Raw genomic sequence first — 15,683 nt, 5'->3', positions numbered from 1 at the left:
CATAAAAAGATATCTGTATGTTTGAGTAAAAAGAACATTGTTATTTTATTCTATGAACTACTGACTTGTCTCTGAAATTACAAGCAATGATTCAATATTTATTTGCAGAAAATGAGAAAAAAGATGCATTGCTTTCAGAGCTCCAATAATGCAAACAAAACAAGTTCATATTCATTTAGAAACAGCAATACTAATGTTTTAACTCGGGAAGAGTTCAGAAATCAATATTTAGTGGAAAAACCAGGAGGTTTCCAATGGGGCTCTTAGTTTTTTCCAGAGCTGTATGTCTATGTACATTCATTGGGATTCAAAAATTATTTTAATTCAACACAGAGATTTTACCTTTTAAACTTTTTACAAAAACTGGAAGTAGATGGTAAACACTAAAAATCCACCAGTACTCTTTATTCAATAACTTACTGATTAAAAGAATACATGAAGAAATAGTTGTTAACTGTTGTTTCGAATTCAAAAATACTTTTTTAATCCCAAAGGGAGATTAAAAGAGTCTTTTCGACTCATCTGGGATTTATCTCTTCAGCGTTACTTCAGCTTTTGTTAATCAGCTGCTTCCATTTGTAAACAACGTTTTGCTATGCTTATGCGTCATAAAAAATTATGAGCACCATCTCCCCCCTGGTCCCGGCAATGGATGGATGACTTTTATTACCACTGCCACTTTTTCCAGAACAAACGTTCAGCGTAATTGTTTTTTTCCAGAAGAACACTATCTTCTGGCGCTTCAACAATGTTCCCAAGGCCTTTGGATTAGAAAGACAGTCAACTCTACACATCCTCCAAACGACTTACATTTAAGTAGATGCTTTTCTTCATGTCCCCTCCTTGTTTTACTTTAACGCCTACATGGAAAGCAGCTGAAAAGATTAATCTTAGACATGATTAAGTTGTAGTAAACTTCAGCAAATTGATGTTTGTGATGCCTGGACTACTAGACGCATGTTCGGTTTGGTTGCATTCCCTTTGTGATCTTAAGTTTTGCTGACAATATGGCCATTGCTTTGACTAATAAGACCATCAGCTGACAAAATCAAATGTATATTTGCTAGTGTGCTGATTCTGATTGATAAATTGTCAGCAGTTTTTTGGGATTCTTAAGTAAGCTGAAATAGATGTTATTCTAACTCACTAGAAATCAACGGTGCCGTTTAGAAGATTTAGTTAATAGACTGACATTCACTGAGCTACTTATTTGCTATACGTACAGCTCTGTAAAAAATTAAGAAAACCTCCTGGTTTTTCCACCAAATATTAATTTCTGAACTCATCCTGAGTGAAAACATTAGTATTGTCGTTTCTAAATGAATATGAACTTGTTTTCTTTGCATTATTTGAGCTCTGAAAGCTCTGCATTTCTAATTTTCTGCAAATAAAAACCAAATTTTTGCTTGTAATTTCAGAGACATGTTGTCAGTAGTTCATAGAATAAAAGAACGTTCATTTTACTCAAACGTATACCTATAAAAATTTAAATCAGAGAAACTCATCATTTTAAGTGGTTTCTTAATTTTATTTCACGTTGTAGGTGAATATTTAATTACAGAAAAAAAAAACATAAGTCCATGCAGACTTTTACATTTTAACAGCTATTTATTTTCTAAAAGTTGGTAGCAAAAAATTAGCAGTGAATAAAAACAGCATTTTGCTTTATACAACTAAGAAAATGTTTACAGACAAAACTAATAGTAGAAACAGATACACGGCAACAAAACAAAGTAAAACAATAAAGAACAGAACATCCTCGCGTCAGTGTGCAAACTGTTTATACAGACGGACATGTCCCCTTTTACAAGACCACACATCCTGATAAATTATTTAAATAGCATGTATCTATACGCACACACAAATCAAGCTCTCACAAAAAGCTAAGACAAACAAAACAATAATTTATTTGCTAAAAATAGCACTGAAAATATGTGGCAAAGCAAATGTATAAAAATCTCCCATTTTTACTGGGGTACACCACGGCCCTGGGAACTCTGCTCTGTTTCTTAGATACAACTATTTACAGCTTATGCTTGGGTAGCACTAGAACGTCCAACATTTCAGAAGATTGTGAAAAAGCATTGTTTTGTTTTATCAGATTATAAACAGCAATGAGGTAATAATTGTACATTAGAAATGTCATCTCTCTCTGCAGAAAAAGTACAAAAATCACACCAACTTCATATTAAAAAAGAGTTCTGAGAAATACCCAATTCACCTTGTAAATCAGCTTTTACTAGAACAAAGAAACGGATATTAGGAGTTTTACTTGTTTTAGTACTACTTCTGTTCACTGCCTACACTGTAGGCAAGAGTCGATAAGCTAGATGTATTTACATCATTTCATCTTGAAATCCTCAAAAGTTGAGGGACAGAAATCTCTTCAGTGACTAAATGTTAATTTTAGAATTGATCATGGCTTTTTGATACCAGGTGATTAGATTTTTCTCATTGGTTTCATATCGGAAGATCGTCACTTCCATCTTATCCTGAGTCAAAAATTCAGACATCAGCTTGTGGTTCTTCTGTTTAAACTAGAACTAAGCTAGACTTAATTTCTCTACTCAACAGAGATTCTTAGGTAGACAGGTGAAGGATTTTCTTTATCCATTCATGGCTAATCTTCCACACACACTGTTCATGAATAAAGACATACCTCCCGCAACTCAACATTCCCCTTAAATCATTTCAAGTCCTAAAATGTTCTGTGTTCATTCTTTGAATCTGCAAAAGTATCATTCACAAGTCATACAAAGAGTAGTCTGGTAAAGAACAGAGTATATGTTTTTTCTTTCTTTGGGATGTCTATCCAAAAAGTGAGACTGAAGATGAGAAACGGAGTAATGAAAAGGCATTGAAGTGAAGTGCATATTTTTCTGAGGAACCTTTCCCAATGTTGGTGTCCATCTTGCAAAGTCAGAGTCTTTTCAGCTCCCCTTGACCTTTGATCCTCAACCGGAAGTTGGCTAGCTGGTGCTTTGCCCAAACCAACTTCAAGTTACCCTGAGGCTAACAGTACGCCCTTCGCCCCATCCGAGAGTGCGTGCCACGGAAGAAAAGTAATGCAGAAATAAATCAGCTCCTGGACTTTGCAGGAGAAAATATGTTCTTACTTTACAAATAAAAGGTGCATTCCTCAGAGAGTTTGACCGTCATTTTATGCATCTGTTGAAAGATAAAAGAAGTTAGCATATACTTTTGCGGTGTTCAGAGGAATGTTTACACTTTCTTCAATGTTACCCACCTCTGCATTCATACTTGAGGTCTGAGAAATAAACCATCTCCTGTGAGAAGACAAAAAGACCTAGCCTGCCACCGGCATACGTCTTGTCATAGATGCTACCAGAATCTGCCATGATCTTCTTACCCTCATACATCACAACTCTGTGGAAAGAGAAATACAACTGAATAAGTTCAAAGATCGGAGTTCATGAATAATAAAAAGCTTTTTGTTGTTCCCACCTGATCAGTCCTGTTCTTGGCCTGTGAATCAGATGCCACCTGTAGGCAGTGAAGTCTTTCCATCCGACATTTTTAGGGTCGTGCCAGAGAGTGCGGACCTAATAACCGAGAAGAAAGGATCTGCAGTTTAGTCTGCCTGACAAACAACTAAATATATTCATCTAAATCTAGCCTACCTGTCCTGGGGTGTTGCCTGTGTGCCAGAGAGCGTTTCTAAGGTGCTCTCCTGGGCCGGTGGTGGAGTTAACTACTTTGATGGACAGGCCTGAGTATCCCTGGGCCTTGGTGGGCTTACTGGACCAGTAGGTCTGCGTGATCTGCTTCCACATCACCACGTAGAACCTGGAACTGGATTGGTAGCCGAACACAAAGCCGGCATAATCGTCGTCTCTCTCTGTGTTTATGAAGAAAGTTCCACTGAAGTCCACGGCATTGAACTCGTGGTAACCTGTTGCAGAAGAAGGGGCCAGAGAAAATGTTTTCATGAAGTTGTGCATTAAAACAAGACAAATGCAATGACTGGTAGACTTTTTCTAATTTCATTTTCGGCCAGAAGGCTTAAGAGAAAAGAAATAAAAAGTAGACTAACATACCGACTGCAATGCCAGGATCGCAGTTGACAGTCTGAACCAGCTCTTTGCCTTGATGCCGGACGACCCAGTTAGGATCAATCTGGGAGGTGCCTTTTGGATCCAGAGGAACCATCTGGAACTTCCGGAAGTCTGTCTCACTGATATCGAAGTTCTCAGGACAAACATCATAGATATCAGGAACGTTGTCTTGGTCAAAGTCGTCTTTGCAAGCGTCTCCACGACCATCGCCTGAGAAATTTGGTGTAAGTTAAGAATGTTTTTCCATAAGTACTTGCACACTGTGAGATGCATTTCAGAATTTTCTTACCATCAGAATCCAGCTGGTCGGGGTTGAAGGCCAGTCTGCAGTTGTCTTTGTCATCAGGGATGCCGTCGTTGTCATCATCATGGTCACAAGCATCTCCCTTGCCATCCTTGTCATGGTCAGCCTGGTTGGCGTTGGGAATATATGGGCAATTGTCCAGGTTGTTCTGGTGTCCGTCCTCATCAATGTCCTGGTTACTGTCACACTTGTCTCCCACTCGATCATCATCTGAATCCACCTGCAATTAGTTGATGTTAAATAATCTGCATTATAGCATAATACAGGTTTAGACTGGATAGAATAACATGAACATTTCAACTAATTTGTCTTGTGTTTCTGTTGAGAGATTAATCAGAGTTGACCTTCAATGGTGTTGCTGATAGGACTGAAATGATTAATTGGATTAATTGTTGTGAATCAACTACTGAAATAATCGTCAGGTAAGTTAGTAATCGATTAAACATTAACTTCAATATACAGACTCAAAAAAAACCTTATACAAACAAAATATATACATTTTGAATTTAAGATAATAAAAATCTTTGTCTGTAAATATGTTCTACCCAAACCTAGCTAAAACTAGCTTCATCTGGAAGCTAGCTAAAACTAGCTAGTTAGGTAACTTGCTAACTAGTTAGTTTTAGCTTCATCTGGCTCAAATTCTTTAAAAAAATAATCTGTTCAGCAACTTTTGTACTATTAGTACTATTCCAAGTATTTTATTTAGCTGCAAATGCATCCTTTGCCCCAAACAATCAAGTGTATACTCAAAGAATGCTATCTTTTTGGATTAGATAGCATTCCTTGAGATAGCATTCCTTGAACTATTTATTTGCATCTTTTAAGAGATTTCTACTATTGCGTAAAAAAGGATTCGCTCAAAAATGTGCAAAACTTGTCAATTTTTTGACCGATGAATCAATTAATCATCAGAATAATTTGATAGATTAATTGATAACTAAAATAATTGTTAGTTGCAGCTCTACTTGTTTAATAAATTTGAAAATATTAGGACTAATGCATCCAGCAATGGTAAGCAAGTCTCTTCTAGTCGTTTAAAGCAGCACACAATTTGTTTGTAAAAAAAAAAAAACACGTTGACACACCCTATCATTCCCCAAAACTTCTGCCCAATTCCTGCTGTTCAACACATTCCTATTTCTCAGTGTAGCATGGCACAGGTGGACTGAGCAGGCCTGTGCTGAATTGACATGGCATGCACATACCCCAGGACCAGCCAATTCCTCCATAATATCCAGCCTAGGGCCTCTTCCCTCACATTAGCCAGCCAACGTCAATGGGCCATTGAAAAGGCCTCCTGCTCCCCCCTCCTACCACGCCTTATTGAACTAATGTGCCCTTGAGCTGCATGCGGGATTTGCTCCACCATTACATGGCGTGATAAAGCTTAGACAGCCACACAGGGCTAATCGCCGGGACTCTCTCTCAATTGAAAGACAGATATATGCTGAGCTACAGAGAAAGGCTTGGATCTGAATGTGGATTATTGTTGGTGGCTGAGGCGGAAGGAAATGGGGAAGGGTGTTTGCGTCTGTGTCCACACACCTGATCGGGATTATGTTCCAGAGGACAGTTATCACACATGTCTCCCACTCCGTCCAGATCTGTGTCTCTCTGGTCAACGTTGTATATGTAGGGACAGTTGTCCTTCTCATTCAGTATTCCTGGCAATCAACAAGGAAACCGTGAAGATTGGAAACACCAAAGTAAAGTTTTTAGGGGTTTTTATACAAACAATTTGAATGCCTACCATCTCCATCGATGTCCACAGCGCAGGCGTCTCCCTCGCCGTTGTTGTCTGTGTCTGTCTGGTCTGGGTTGCTGTTATAAGGGCAGTTATCGCAGCGATCCCCCACTTCATCGCGGTCATAATCATACTGCCTGGGATTGTACACGAACGGACAGTTGTCCTGTTCACAAAGACAGAATGAGGAGCTGATGACAAGTTTTCAGTCGCAGTGCTTATCTTTTGCTGTCTGGACCTGTCTATGTACACAGTGCAAGCAGAGCAGGATGAAAGGCTGCTTTATTTTCAGGCTCAATTCTAATGTTGGGATTAGTGTCAGACAATGCAGGTGCCTTTGCTCGCTGCCTTAGCTTTGATATTTATGGTTTTGGCTAAGAATCAGTGAAAAACATTTGCTTTCCTGCCCCACCTCAACTTTTGAGGTGCATGAGGGTTAAGATACCAGAACACAAATACTAACCCTGTCATCAGGAATACTATCATTGTCATCATCGTCGTCACATGCGTCTCCAGTTCCATCCTTATCATAATCTTCCTGCCCTGAGTTTGGAAGATTGGGGCAGTTATCCTGAATGAAGAGAAATATGTTCAGATGGGCTACTGGAAGGCAACATTACGTGTAATTTTATCTTTTCATCCCAACCCTGACGAACCTTTTTACAGTGGTAGGTGGCATTCTCCACACAGACCAGATCAGCATTGGGCCATCCGTCCAAATCCGTGTCCTCTCCACAGATGTGACCATTGCCAGCATATCCGGGTTTGCACTCGCAGCGGAACATGGGGTCGGAAAAGTGTCCGAGGTAGTTGCAGCGAGCGTTTTTGTTGCAGTCGTGGCTTCCATCGAGGCAAGGATTACGGGGTGTGCACACCTGTAGATCGAACGGTTTAAGCAAGAAGTAATCAGTCAAACTGTACCATTCTAAATCATTACATTTCACGTCACACTATTATATGTCACACATAGTTCCTTCACAACATAAATCATTTTGTCACAATTTATTTAAACATTGAAAAACTCATAATACGTCTTGATATGCATTCTGATTAGGTTCATTTGTCAGATTAAATTAGCTATTATTAAACATACTTTCCATTAAGAAACGTTCTCATTTTAAAAATCATATATTTTCATTAGCTGCAAGTGGAAAATCCTCATAATTAACAACAAAGATAAATGTTTGTAAACATCAGCCTGAGTAATTAATCTACATAACGTGTTACACGATACTGAAATAAATTGAGTACGTGCTACTCAAAAGATGCAGAAATGACTGACCATTACTCAATATGAGAATACATTATGCAGACATTCTGTCTGTACTGATGAAAATTTCAAATGCTCAACTTGTTTCAAACAGCAGTTTCAATCAGTTATTAATGAATTTGTCATCCACAGACTGAGTGATTAAAAAGTATAGAAGAAAGAATGAAAGTGTCTACATAGCAAACTAAGTTACTCTTATTGCAGCAACGTCAGGACGATCAATAACAATAACTGGAAATAGTTTCTACAGGTTCATAAATATTCTGGACTTTACTTTGACGGAAAAGCCAGGTGTGCACTTGCCTGTTTGTTAGCAACAGCTTGCTCGACTCCTTTGCCAAACGGTTGGGGTCCAGAGTAGCGAGGAGGGCAGGGCAGACAGTTGTATCCTGGCTCTGTGTTCTCACAGCGGTGCACACCGTTAAACTCAAAGCACGCATCTGGAACCTCCTTGCACTGTTTTTGTGGTTAAATAAAAATCCCTGTTACTTTTTTTTCCAGGGTAATCATTTTTGCTCTGCAATCATGAACTCATACCTCGTCAACATCTTTGCACTTTATGCCATTTCCTGTGAAGCCAACTGGGCAATTTCCACACTTCCAGGAACCATCAGGGAAACTAGAGCACTTGGCTCCAGAAAAGCAAGGGTTGGACAAGCATCCATCTGAAAACAACAACAAGAATAATCTGTTTTTAATCTTAAGAATGCTTAAGTGAAAAATGAAAACTCAATCAACCTAAAGCGGGCTTTAAAATGACTCACCGATTGGGCAAGCTTTCTTATTGCACATCTGTCTGTCTATGGCATCGCCAACACACTCTTTACCACCATGCAGTGGGGCAGGATCATTGCACAGGCGCTTACGACTTTGAACTCCACCCCCACAGGTGAGGGTGCACGTCCCCCAAGGTGACCAGGGTCCCCAGTTCCCGTTAACTGGAGAGAGGAAATCATGGTCAGTTTCTACCCTCGCTGCAAAATCAAGACGTCAGTAGCTGCGTTTCCGTGAAGCATACATAACATTGCGCAAAATGAAATGATGATTAAAAAAAACTCATGGATTGTGATTAAAGAAAAAAAAATTGCACCAGGATGAGGTGTTTTTTCAGCCATATCTAAATAGATGTATTTTACAAAACTGCAATGGAAATACAAAAGACACATGACTAACAGCTGGATGTTACTACTGAGGAAAACTACAAAGAAGACAACAGGAAGCTGTAGGAGGAATACGTTTTTTAGGGGTTTTTTTCTGGCTCCACCATAGCTCTCACTGAATCGCACAGTTCATAAAAAGTTGTGTGTCATTTGAACGTGTGGAATCCATTACTCTTCTGCAAAATCGGCAACTACAGCTTACCTAAAACGCTGCATATATATAAGGCAGGGGTGTTAAACTAATTTTTGTTTTGGGCCAAATCCAGATCATGAATGCTCTTAAAGCTCTGGTTGTGCCAGAATGTATTGATAAAAACTGATCACAAACTCTTAAAATATCAATGAATTCTTAAAGTTAAATAATATTATTTAACATCTTTTCAGTTCCTCCAGGATTTCGTGATTCTTTTCGTAATTTTCTTTGCGATAAAAATCAACATTTTTGTGGTACACATTTGGAAATATTTGATATTATCTGTGACAGTAAATTTGACTTTTTATTCGTCATGGATCATTTAATCTGGCATCAGTTAAGGCTGACGCAGCTGTTTAGTACAAGAAAGAAAGTTTTTGACAATTTTTGAGAAAAATCTGCAATAAGCTCCCAATTATGTATTGGTGCAAAAAGGTGAGGGGATTTGTTGATGTTGCGTGAATTTCCACGATAATTCTCAAGAACCTTGAAGGACTGGTTGATATAATTTGGCAGTAAACAGATAAAAACTGCATTGATTTGATTGATAATAATATTTAACCTCACTTATTGTTTAGTCTCGAATCTATGGGCCACATAAAAAGATATGGTGGACCAGATTTGGATCACGGGCCTTGAATTTGTCAAAAGTGGTATAAAAGTTTTGTTGCTCCAACGCCGAATAAGACGCCGACGCCTCCTTTGATGATTGATGATGATGAACACTAGCACCATGACTGAATTATGAATACATCTCATGTAACTGTTTACATCCGTTGCTGCCGTTGACGAGGATTTGTGCACATTTGTCCCGAAAACCCGGCTAATCCAAGGCGTTGAAACTCACTGGGACATGGAGACTTCTCGCACGTCTCAGTTTGTCGGCCCTCTCCCACACAGTCCCTGCCTCCCAGCTGAGGGGTGGGGGAGTTGCAGAGGCGGATACGAGTGATGACACCAGAACCACAGGTGACGGAGCACGACGACCAGGGTGACCAATGACTCCAGTTTCCGTCCTGCTTGACTGAAGATTTGAAGAAAAAGCAAAAGAGGTCATAGGTCAACAGGCAGCAAGTAATGTGCTGGATTAATAACTGAAGCTATTTATGTTTTACAGATAACAAAACTTCAAGTAAGTGATATATTTGTTACTCACAGCGCTTGTCACACTCCTGGAGGTAGCAGTCGCGGGTTTGCACCGAGGTGCCCTCGCAGATATTATTGATACGGTCGCAAGAGCGGCCACGCTGCTGGATGCCCCGCCCACATGACACAGAACAATGAGTCCATTCAGACCAGGGCGACCAGCCGTCCTCAGCATAGTCACTCGCTGCGCAAGGGAGGGAGCGGGAGAGAATACGAAAAAGAGGGAAACAATTAAAATGGTATTCCAGAGAGGCAGCAAGCCTTTTTAAAACGCCCCTGAGCATAAACAAAGAGGGCAAGCTCCTCAAGTGGAGGGCTAATGGAGAGGATTTAGCTGGGAATGAGATGCAGAAAACGTTTTCTGTTCAGAGCCAAGGCAGATGACTAACACACTAACACACAGAAAAGTTGACTGTAACTCAGGATGAAACGGCTGCAAAACACTGCAAAAACACAAAATCTTAACAAGTTTTTTTGTTTAGTTTTAGTGCAAATATCTCGGTACACTTGGAAAAACAAGCACGTTTTCAGCAAGTAAATATTAAAAGTATCTTGTTACAAGTGAAATAACTTGTACTTTTTTGTCGATATTAAGGAATTATTTACTTAAAACAAACTCCTATTTCTTGCTGAAAAATTTCTTGTAAGTTAATTTTGTCTTATTTCAAGTCAACTAAGACATTTGTACCAGAAACTACACCAAATATACTTGGTAAGATTTTGTGTTTTTGGTGACATTGAATCTTTCAGTCCACCTTTACCTCTGAAAAATGGCAAAATATTTTAGAGCTCAAAGTACCAAACCACATAAGCCCCTTTTTCACATCAACTGGAGTTTTTTTCAGCACACAAATTATCTTAAAAGTTAGCAAGCCTTCTCTCTTAAAGGTAAAGCGCTCCATCCGGGGCATTTTTTGTGGTAAAGCAAACACAAATGGGTCTTTCAGTGAATGTGGCAGTGTTTGAATGCATCTTCTGTTAGCTGAACTGTATGTATACAAGCATATGGTGTGCATTTATTTACATACACACACAGAAAATATCAATTCTTACGTGTTCCACAACGAGGACAGCATTCGCCATCGGGGACGGTGGCGTTGGCACACGGGATCAGAGGGCAGGAGATTTTGCGGCACACGGTGGCAGAGTTCTGCACAAAGAAACTCCTAATCAGATTAGTGGGTAAGAGATTAATGTGAGAATAATTTGACTCTACAAACTTGTGTCTTCCCCCTAATGACTGACAAAGCCGTCGTAACGGGCACCACATCATTAAATAAAAATGTTATTGACAGTAACTTGCACTTTAGTGTTGAAACTTGTGCTTCAACTTATCTGCTCTGGCACAGATCACTGTTCAGAGGTTGCACTGAGCTTAAGAAAACAGTCTTTTCACTCGTATTGTGTGTGAGTGGAAAGTCAATCTGCATGTTTGTTCGTGCAACCAACACATTACATCACAAGGTGAACTCAACCATGCCAGAAAAGTTAAAACACGGAGCCCTGGGAGGGAGTTTATGCCCCCTGCAGATAACCACCTGCCCTCTGGGTCAGGAGAGGGTTGGCATAAGCTCAAAATCCTGAATACAATCAGTCTCACATTGGCGCTTTAAAGATCCAGGGGTACAAACAACTAAATATTGCCTTCTAGCACAACACCATAAGTGAGTCTGGGCTCACAACTGCTCTATAGGTTTGCATGCTGATGCTCACCCTCCTGGATTTGATTACTGGCAGGAAACAATGTGGAAATAGAGAGAAGTAGGAGAGAAAAAACTGCCCATAGGATTGAATTGTCTGTAGGATTCCTGCCAAGTATCCCCCACTTTGTCAGAGCCGAGGCCTTGTTCCTAATTATGGACATCACTTAAAGTCTGCTAGAGTCCCCAAGGGCTACACTCATGCTGAATGTCTGACAAGAGACATGTCATTACTACACCAAGACTGTCTACCTTCTGCAAAACCAACAAACTACTAATTACCAACACGAGCAGCTGAGGTGATGGTTAAGTGCTCCTCATTCAATCTGTATTGTCTTAGTTTAAGAGACAATACAGATTGAATGAGGAGAACTGTCATATTTGTTTGACAGTTTAGCATGCAGCAGACACAAATGGTAGGTCAATGGGGGGGAAGGGTTTCACCTGACAAGTGCACTCAGTGCAGTCATCGACGGTCCATTCGTCTTTGTTCTTGCGCACAATGCCGTTGTGGATGCAGACGCCTCTATGTATTCCAATATGGTTCTTAATAAGCTTGTTCTCATTTGTCTGGCGTTGTGGAAAAGAGAAAAATGCAATGATGTAATGAGTTTTGAGATCATATAAGTAGACTGAAAAGTACGAACACAGTGTGGGTAATCACAAATGTTTCATTTATAGAAACTAAACCAAATCTAGCAGAGAGACATAGTAACCCAACGTGCATACCCTTAAATGGAAGAGTGAATCCTGTGGATAAGACAGACTGTTTTTGCTTTATTTTAATGATATATCATTTGTAAGTTCAAACTGTATGCAGATGATACTCCAATTTATATACACAAACAGAGCACAACACAGGTTGTGATTTAACCATTTTAGACCTAAGTTTCAAATCTCTGCCTGGATATTTTTGCTTATTTTAATTGTACGCAGTTCTTTAAATGTCCTGGGTAAACATATTTGCCCATTTATCCATAACGTCTGGAACTTTCAACATCTAGCAAGTTATTTTCGCAATTTACCATCTATTAAGAGTATTCCTGCTACAGCGAGGATGAAATTAGAGTAATAACCCGATATTAGCTGGAAAGGGCAACATCTCCCCTTTCAGAAACTGTTGGAATTTTTCTGATAGCGTAAAGTATCGCAGAGTTACAGTACTGCAAATTTGGCTGTTCGGTCTGGAAGGGTTAACGAACAAACTCAATGATTAACGTTACACTACGGGTCTAAAACTGTCTTTACGTCATTCTAAAAGCCACTCAAGCGGTAATGGATTAAACTGTTTCTAGCACATTTGAAAAACAACAGTTTGTGTCACTCTGACACATTTATAAACACAAACTGCTCCTGTTAATTAAGCAAATAACCCAAAACGTTGATGTCTCGTCCTTACCAGTTGGCGGAGCTCATTGGACAGCTCCTTGACCACGACGCCGAGGCCTTTCAGCTCCTTGAACATGCTGATCAGATCCTCACAGGAGAAGCCACACACCATCTGCAGGTCTTAAAAAACACAGCTTAGGTAAGTCTGTTGCAGACAGACCTGTCACAGGAAACAAAGTATATCAAGGTTCCCGTTTTAAAACTGCTGAAATTCTTCTATGTAGCGTACAAGCTCATGTACACTTCTGGTTTCCTTGCTTTTATGTAAGGAAAAAGGTCCATAAAAATAAGGACAGCCATGGTGTAAAAACTAAAGGAGCACCACCCATCACCATAACTAAAGTAAATTTGTTATAAAATGCTGTTGGGAAGCTTCTAGCAGCATACCAACTGCTACCAGTGCATAATAATTGTCATATGCCATTTTAAGATCAGTCGGATCATGTCATACGTTTTCGTTTCACATACTTCTGTAACTACTGGTTAATCTCCTATCAGCCCATGTCGTGCCAGTTTTAGAGCTTCACTTACAAAGACGATGAAGTCCAAGTATTACATAGTGTTTACCTTTAGTTTTGTGTCCAGTGTACTCTGTTCTGATGGCAGAGGAGCCGTTCAGGTTGGTCACCATCATTGTGTCACTTGGAGCAGCTGAAAGGCAAAAAGTCATAAAATCTCCAAGAGATCCTCATTTATTTCTATGTGCTCACTTAATGTCGCAGCTATTCACAGTTTAAATTAATTTAAAAACACTAGACGTCAGAGAGAGCTGTACCCTGAAATTCCTCAGAGACTAGTTAACCACTTTTAAGCTTTTACCAAGTAATTGGCGTGTAAATTACAACCAAAACAACTCCCCACTGACAGCAGCTTGCTTTGTGTTGGCACTGTGTGGCGGGTAATGAAGAGCACTGCGCTTCTTGGACTTGATTACTTACCGCTCTGGCATCCTTTGTTGCGCAGGATCGCGTCCAGCGTTGTTCCAAACACAAACCGCACGTTTTGCAGCACCCCCTAAAAGCATCGATGTCAGAAAGGAAAAAATGGTTATCAGTGCTGGATATTTCAGAAACGCTTAATTGGTCAGTCCGTCGTTCCTGAGTTGTGTGCGTAATTGCGCATAAATCCAAATGTTTCAGGCGTTCTTTCTTCTAAAAACGTAAGAAAACACAAGGCGTTCCGGAGTAAGAATCAATCTTCTGCGCTCACCATGAACCTGTCGTTCACTGCTCCCTTCCCGACCCGGAGCTGCGCGCCGGCTGGAGTGCCTTGCGTCAGGATGTTCTGGATGGGCGCATCCAGCTCCGCGGTGTTCACCTCCTCGCATCCTGCGAACAGCTGCGCTCGGTCCTCCTGCACGAACAGCGTGATGTTCTTCCAGCTCCCCGTGGCCAGATCCACCTCCTCGATGGAAACCACCTGCTGCTTGTTCTCGGTGGAGTAAACGATGTCCAGGGTGTTCGCCTTGCCGTTGGAGACGATCTCGAAGACGGGTCCGGAGCCGTCTCGCTTCTCCACGGTCAGGAGGCTGCCCCTGGTGCGTTTAAACTGCTTGAAGTTGAGCAGAAGTAGGAAACCCCTCTCGGCGTGGACCGAGTCGATCAGGTCCCTGAAGGAGCTCTCGGGGACCGGGGGGATAAGGTCTGGGTTGAGGATCTTGTAGGCGGGGCTGTACGGGTCGTCTCCTTTCGCCATGGTGACCCCGTGGTTCTTACTGGGGACTCGGATGAGCTCAAACAAATCAAACACACTATTGTCGTCTCGACTCTCTGCGGGTGAATAATAAGAAGCAGTAAGCATTTTGTCTGCACGAATACTAAATGTTCAATCTTTTACGGCTTTTTAAAAATCAATTAAATGTTGGAAAATTAGAATAATCTGATATTTAAATAGTTGAAGCTCACCTGCGACTCTCGCACCGTCACAGGAACAAAGCATCAACAGCAAACATATTCCTGTCACCTTCATGGTGCAGCACAAACCTGCTGCCGCAAGTAAATTGAAATATCCGACAATTTAGGACTTCAGTCAAGGTTGAGCAACGTGCGAAATATTTTTGACACTCACCTGCTCCCTTAAATGAAAGAAAAAGTTTTTCAAAAGTATAAAATCCCTTGAAAATGTGTAAAAAAAAATTGCAATAATTCCAACGTCCTTATTTATGAAGTTAAAAATCCACAGTGAAAAGGGGGAATAATGAAATCTTGCTCGTCTTTTTCCCCTTTGCCTAATTGAAAATGTGCCTCCTCTGGAATCCACCGCTAAAAAACTCCCTTTTTAAGCCGAGGCAGCACAAAGTGTTATTTAAATAGTTTGATGCCTTTCCTAAGACGTGGCCTCGTCCAATCATGGTGAGGAGAGAAAAAGGGACGATCCTTTTTAGTGCGCAGAGAGGAGGGGGACTAGACGAGGGACCTGCGTCTGTGCGCAGCAATCAGACCCTTAATGGTGCTGCGTTTCCTCTCCCAGCGCCCACCCATCACATCTCTGAGGCATTTTCACCTCTCTGAGAATGTCTCAGAATATTTCAGAACTCACATTTTCACTAATATTAGAAATTAAGCTTCTAAAAATCAGCCAGAGAACGCAATGAGTTGAACAAAATCAGATTCAATAGATAGAAATCTCAATTAAATATATTTTGTTAATCTTCAACCTTTGTTAAAACTGATTTGTTATGGATTTTTGGTATTTTTTT

General features: G+C 40.4%; 1 protein-coding gene across 2 annotated transcripts; it reads right to left on the bottom strand.

Annotated features, from left to right (window-relative positions):
* Positions 1-1,585: 1,585 nt before the first annotated feature.
* Positions 1,586-15,306, bottom strand: thbs1b (thrombospondin 1b). Of its 2 annotated transcripts, none has more exons than XM_081602385.1 (23): positions 15,053-15,306; positions 14,890-14,970; positions 14,195-14,754; positions 13,924-13,999; positions 13,553-13,636; positions 12,996-13,105; positions 12,041-12,166; positions 10,950-11,046; positions 9,907-10,080; positions 9,598-9,774; positions 8,162-8,335; positions 7,935-8,062; positions 7,701-7,853; positions 6,784-7,002; positions 6,591-6,698; positions 6,134-6,293; positions 5,929-6,047; positions 4,366-4,600; positions 4,059-4,286; positions 3,642-3,913; positions 3,466-3,563; positions 3,248-3,387; positions 1,586-3,168 (listed from the first exon to the last, which is right to left on the bottom strand). In XM_081602385.1, exons 2-23 carry the CDS (start codon positions 14,951-14,953, stop codon positions 3,161-3,163), a joined length of 3,510 nt encoding a protein of 1,169 aa, XP_081458511.1. In that variant the 5' UTR covers positions 14,954-14,970; positions 15,053-15,306; the 3' UTR covers positions 1,586-3,160. The 2 variants fall into 2 exon arrangements, with proteins under 2 accessions (XP_081458511.1, XP_081458512.1); XM_081602386.1 differs by having other exon boundaries at positions 14,890-14,967.
* Positions 15,307-15,683: the final 377 nt, after the last annotated feature.

This window comes from Poecilia reticulata, chromosome 21 (assembly GCF_904066995.2).
Source record: "Poecilia reticulata chromosome 21, P_reticulata-male-v2, whole genome shotgun sequence".
Classification (NCBI taxonomy): Eukaryota; Metazoa; Chordata; class Actinopteri; order Cyprinodontiformes; family Poeciliidae; genus Poecilia; species Poecilia reticulata.
The sequence above is the reverse complement of the archived record's forward strand: the minus strand, read 5'-3'. Positions and strand labels throughout refer to the sequence as shown.

Excerpts from the sequence above, each read along its gene's own strand:
- thbs1b (XM_081602385.1), bottom strand. The coding sequence starts at position 14,953 with ATGAAGGTGACAGGAATATGTTTGCTGTTGATGCTTTGTTCCTGTGAC. Across the intron at positions 13,106-13,552 it reads CACTGGACACAAAACTAAAG|ACCTGCAGATGGTGTGTGGC; the intron begins GTAAACACTATG and ends GTGTTTTTTAAG. Across the intron at positions 4,287-4,365 it reads CGACCAGCTGGATTCTGATG|GCGATGGTCGTGGAGACGCT; the intron begins GTAAGAAAATTC and ends CAAATTTCTCAG.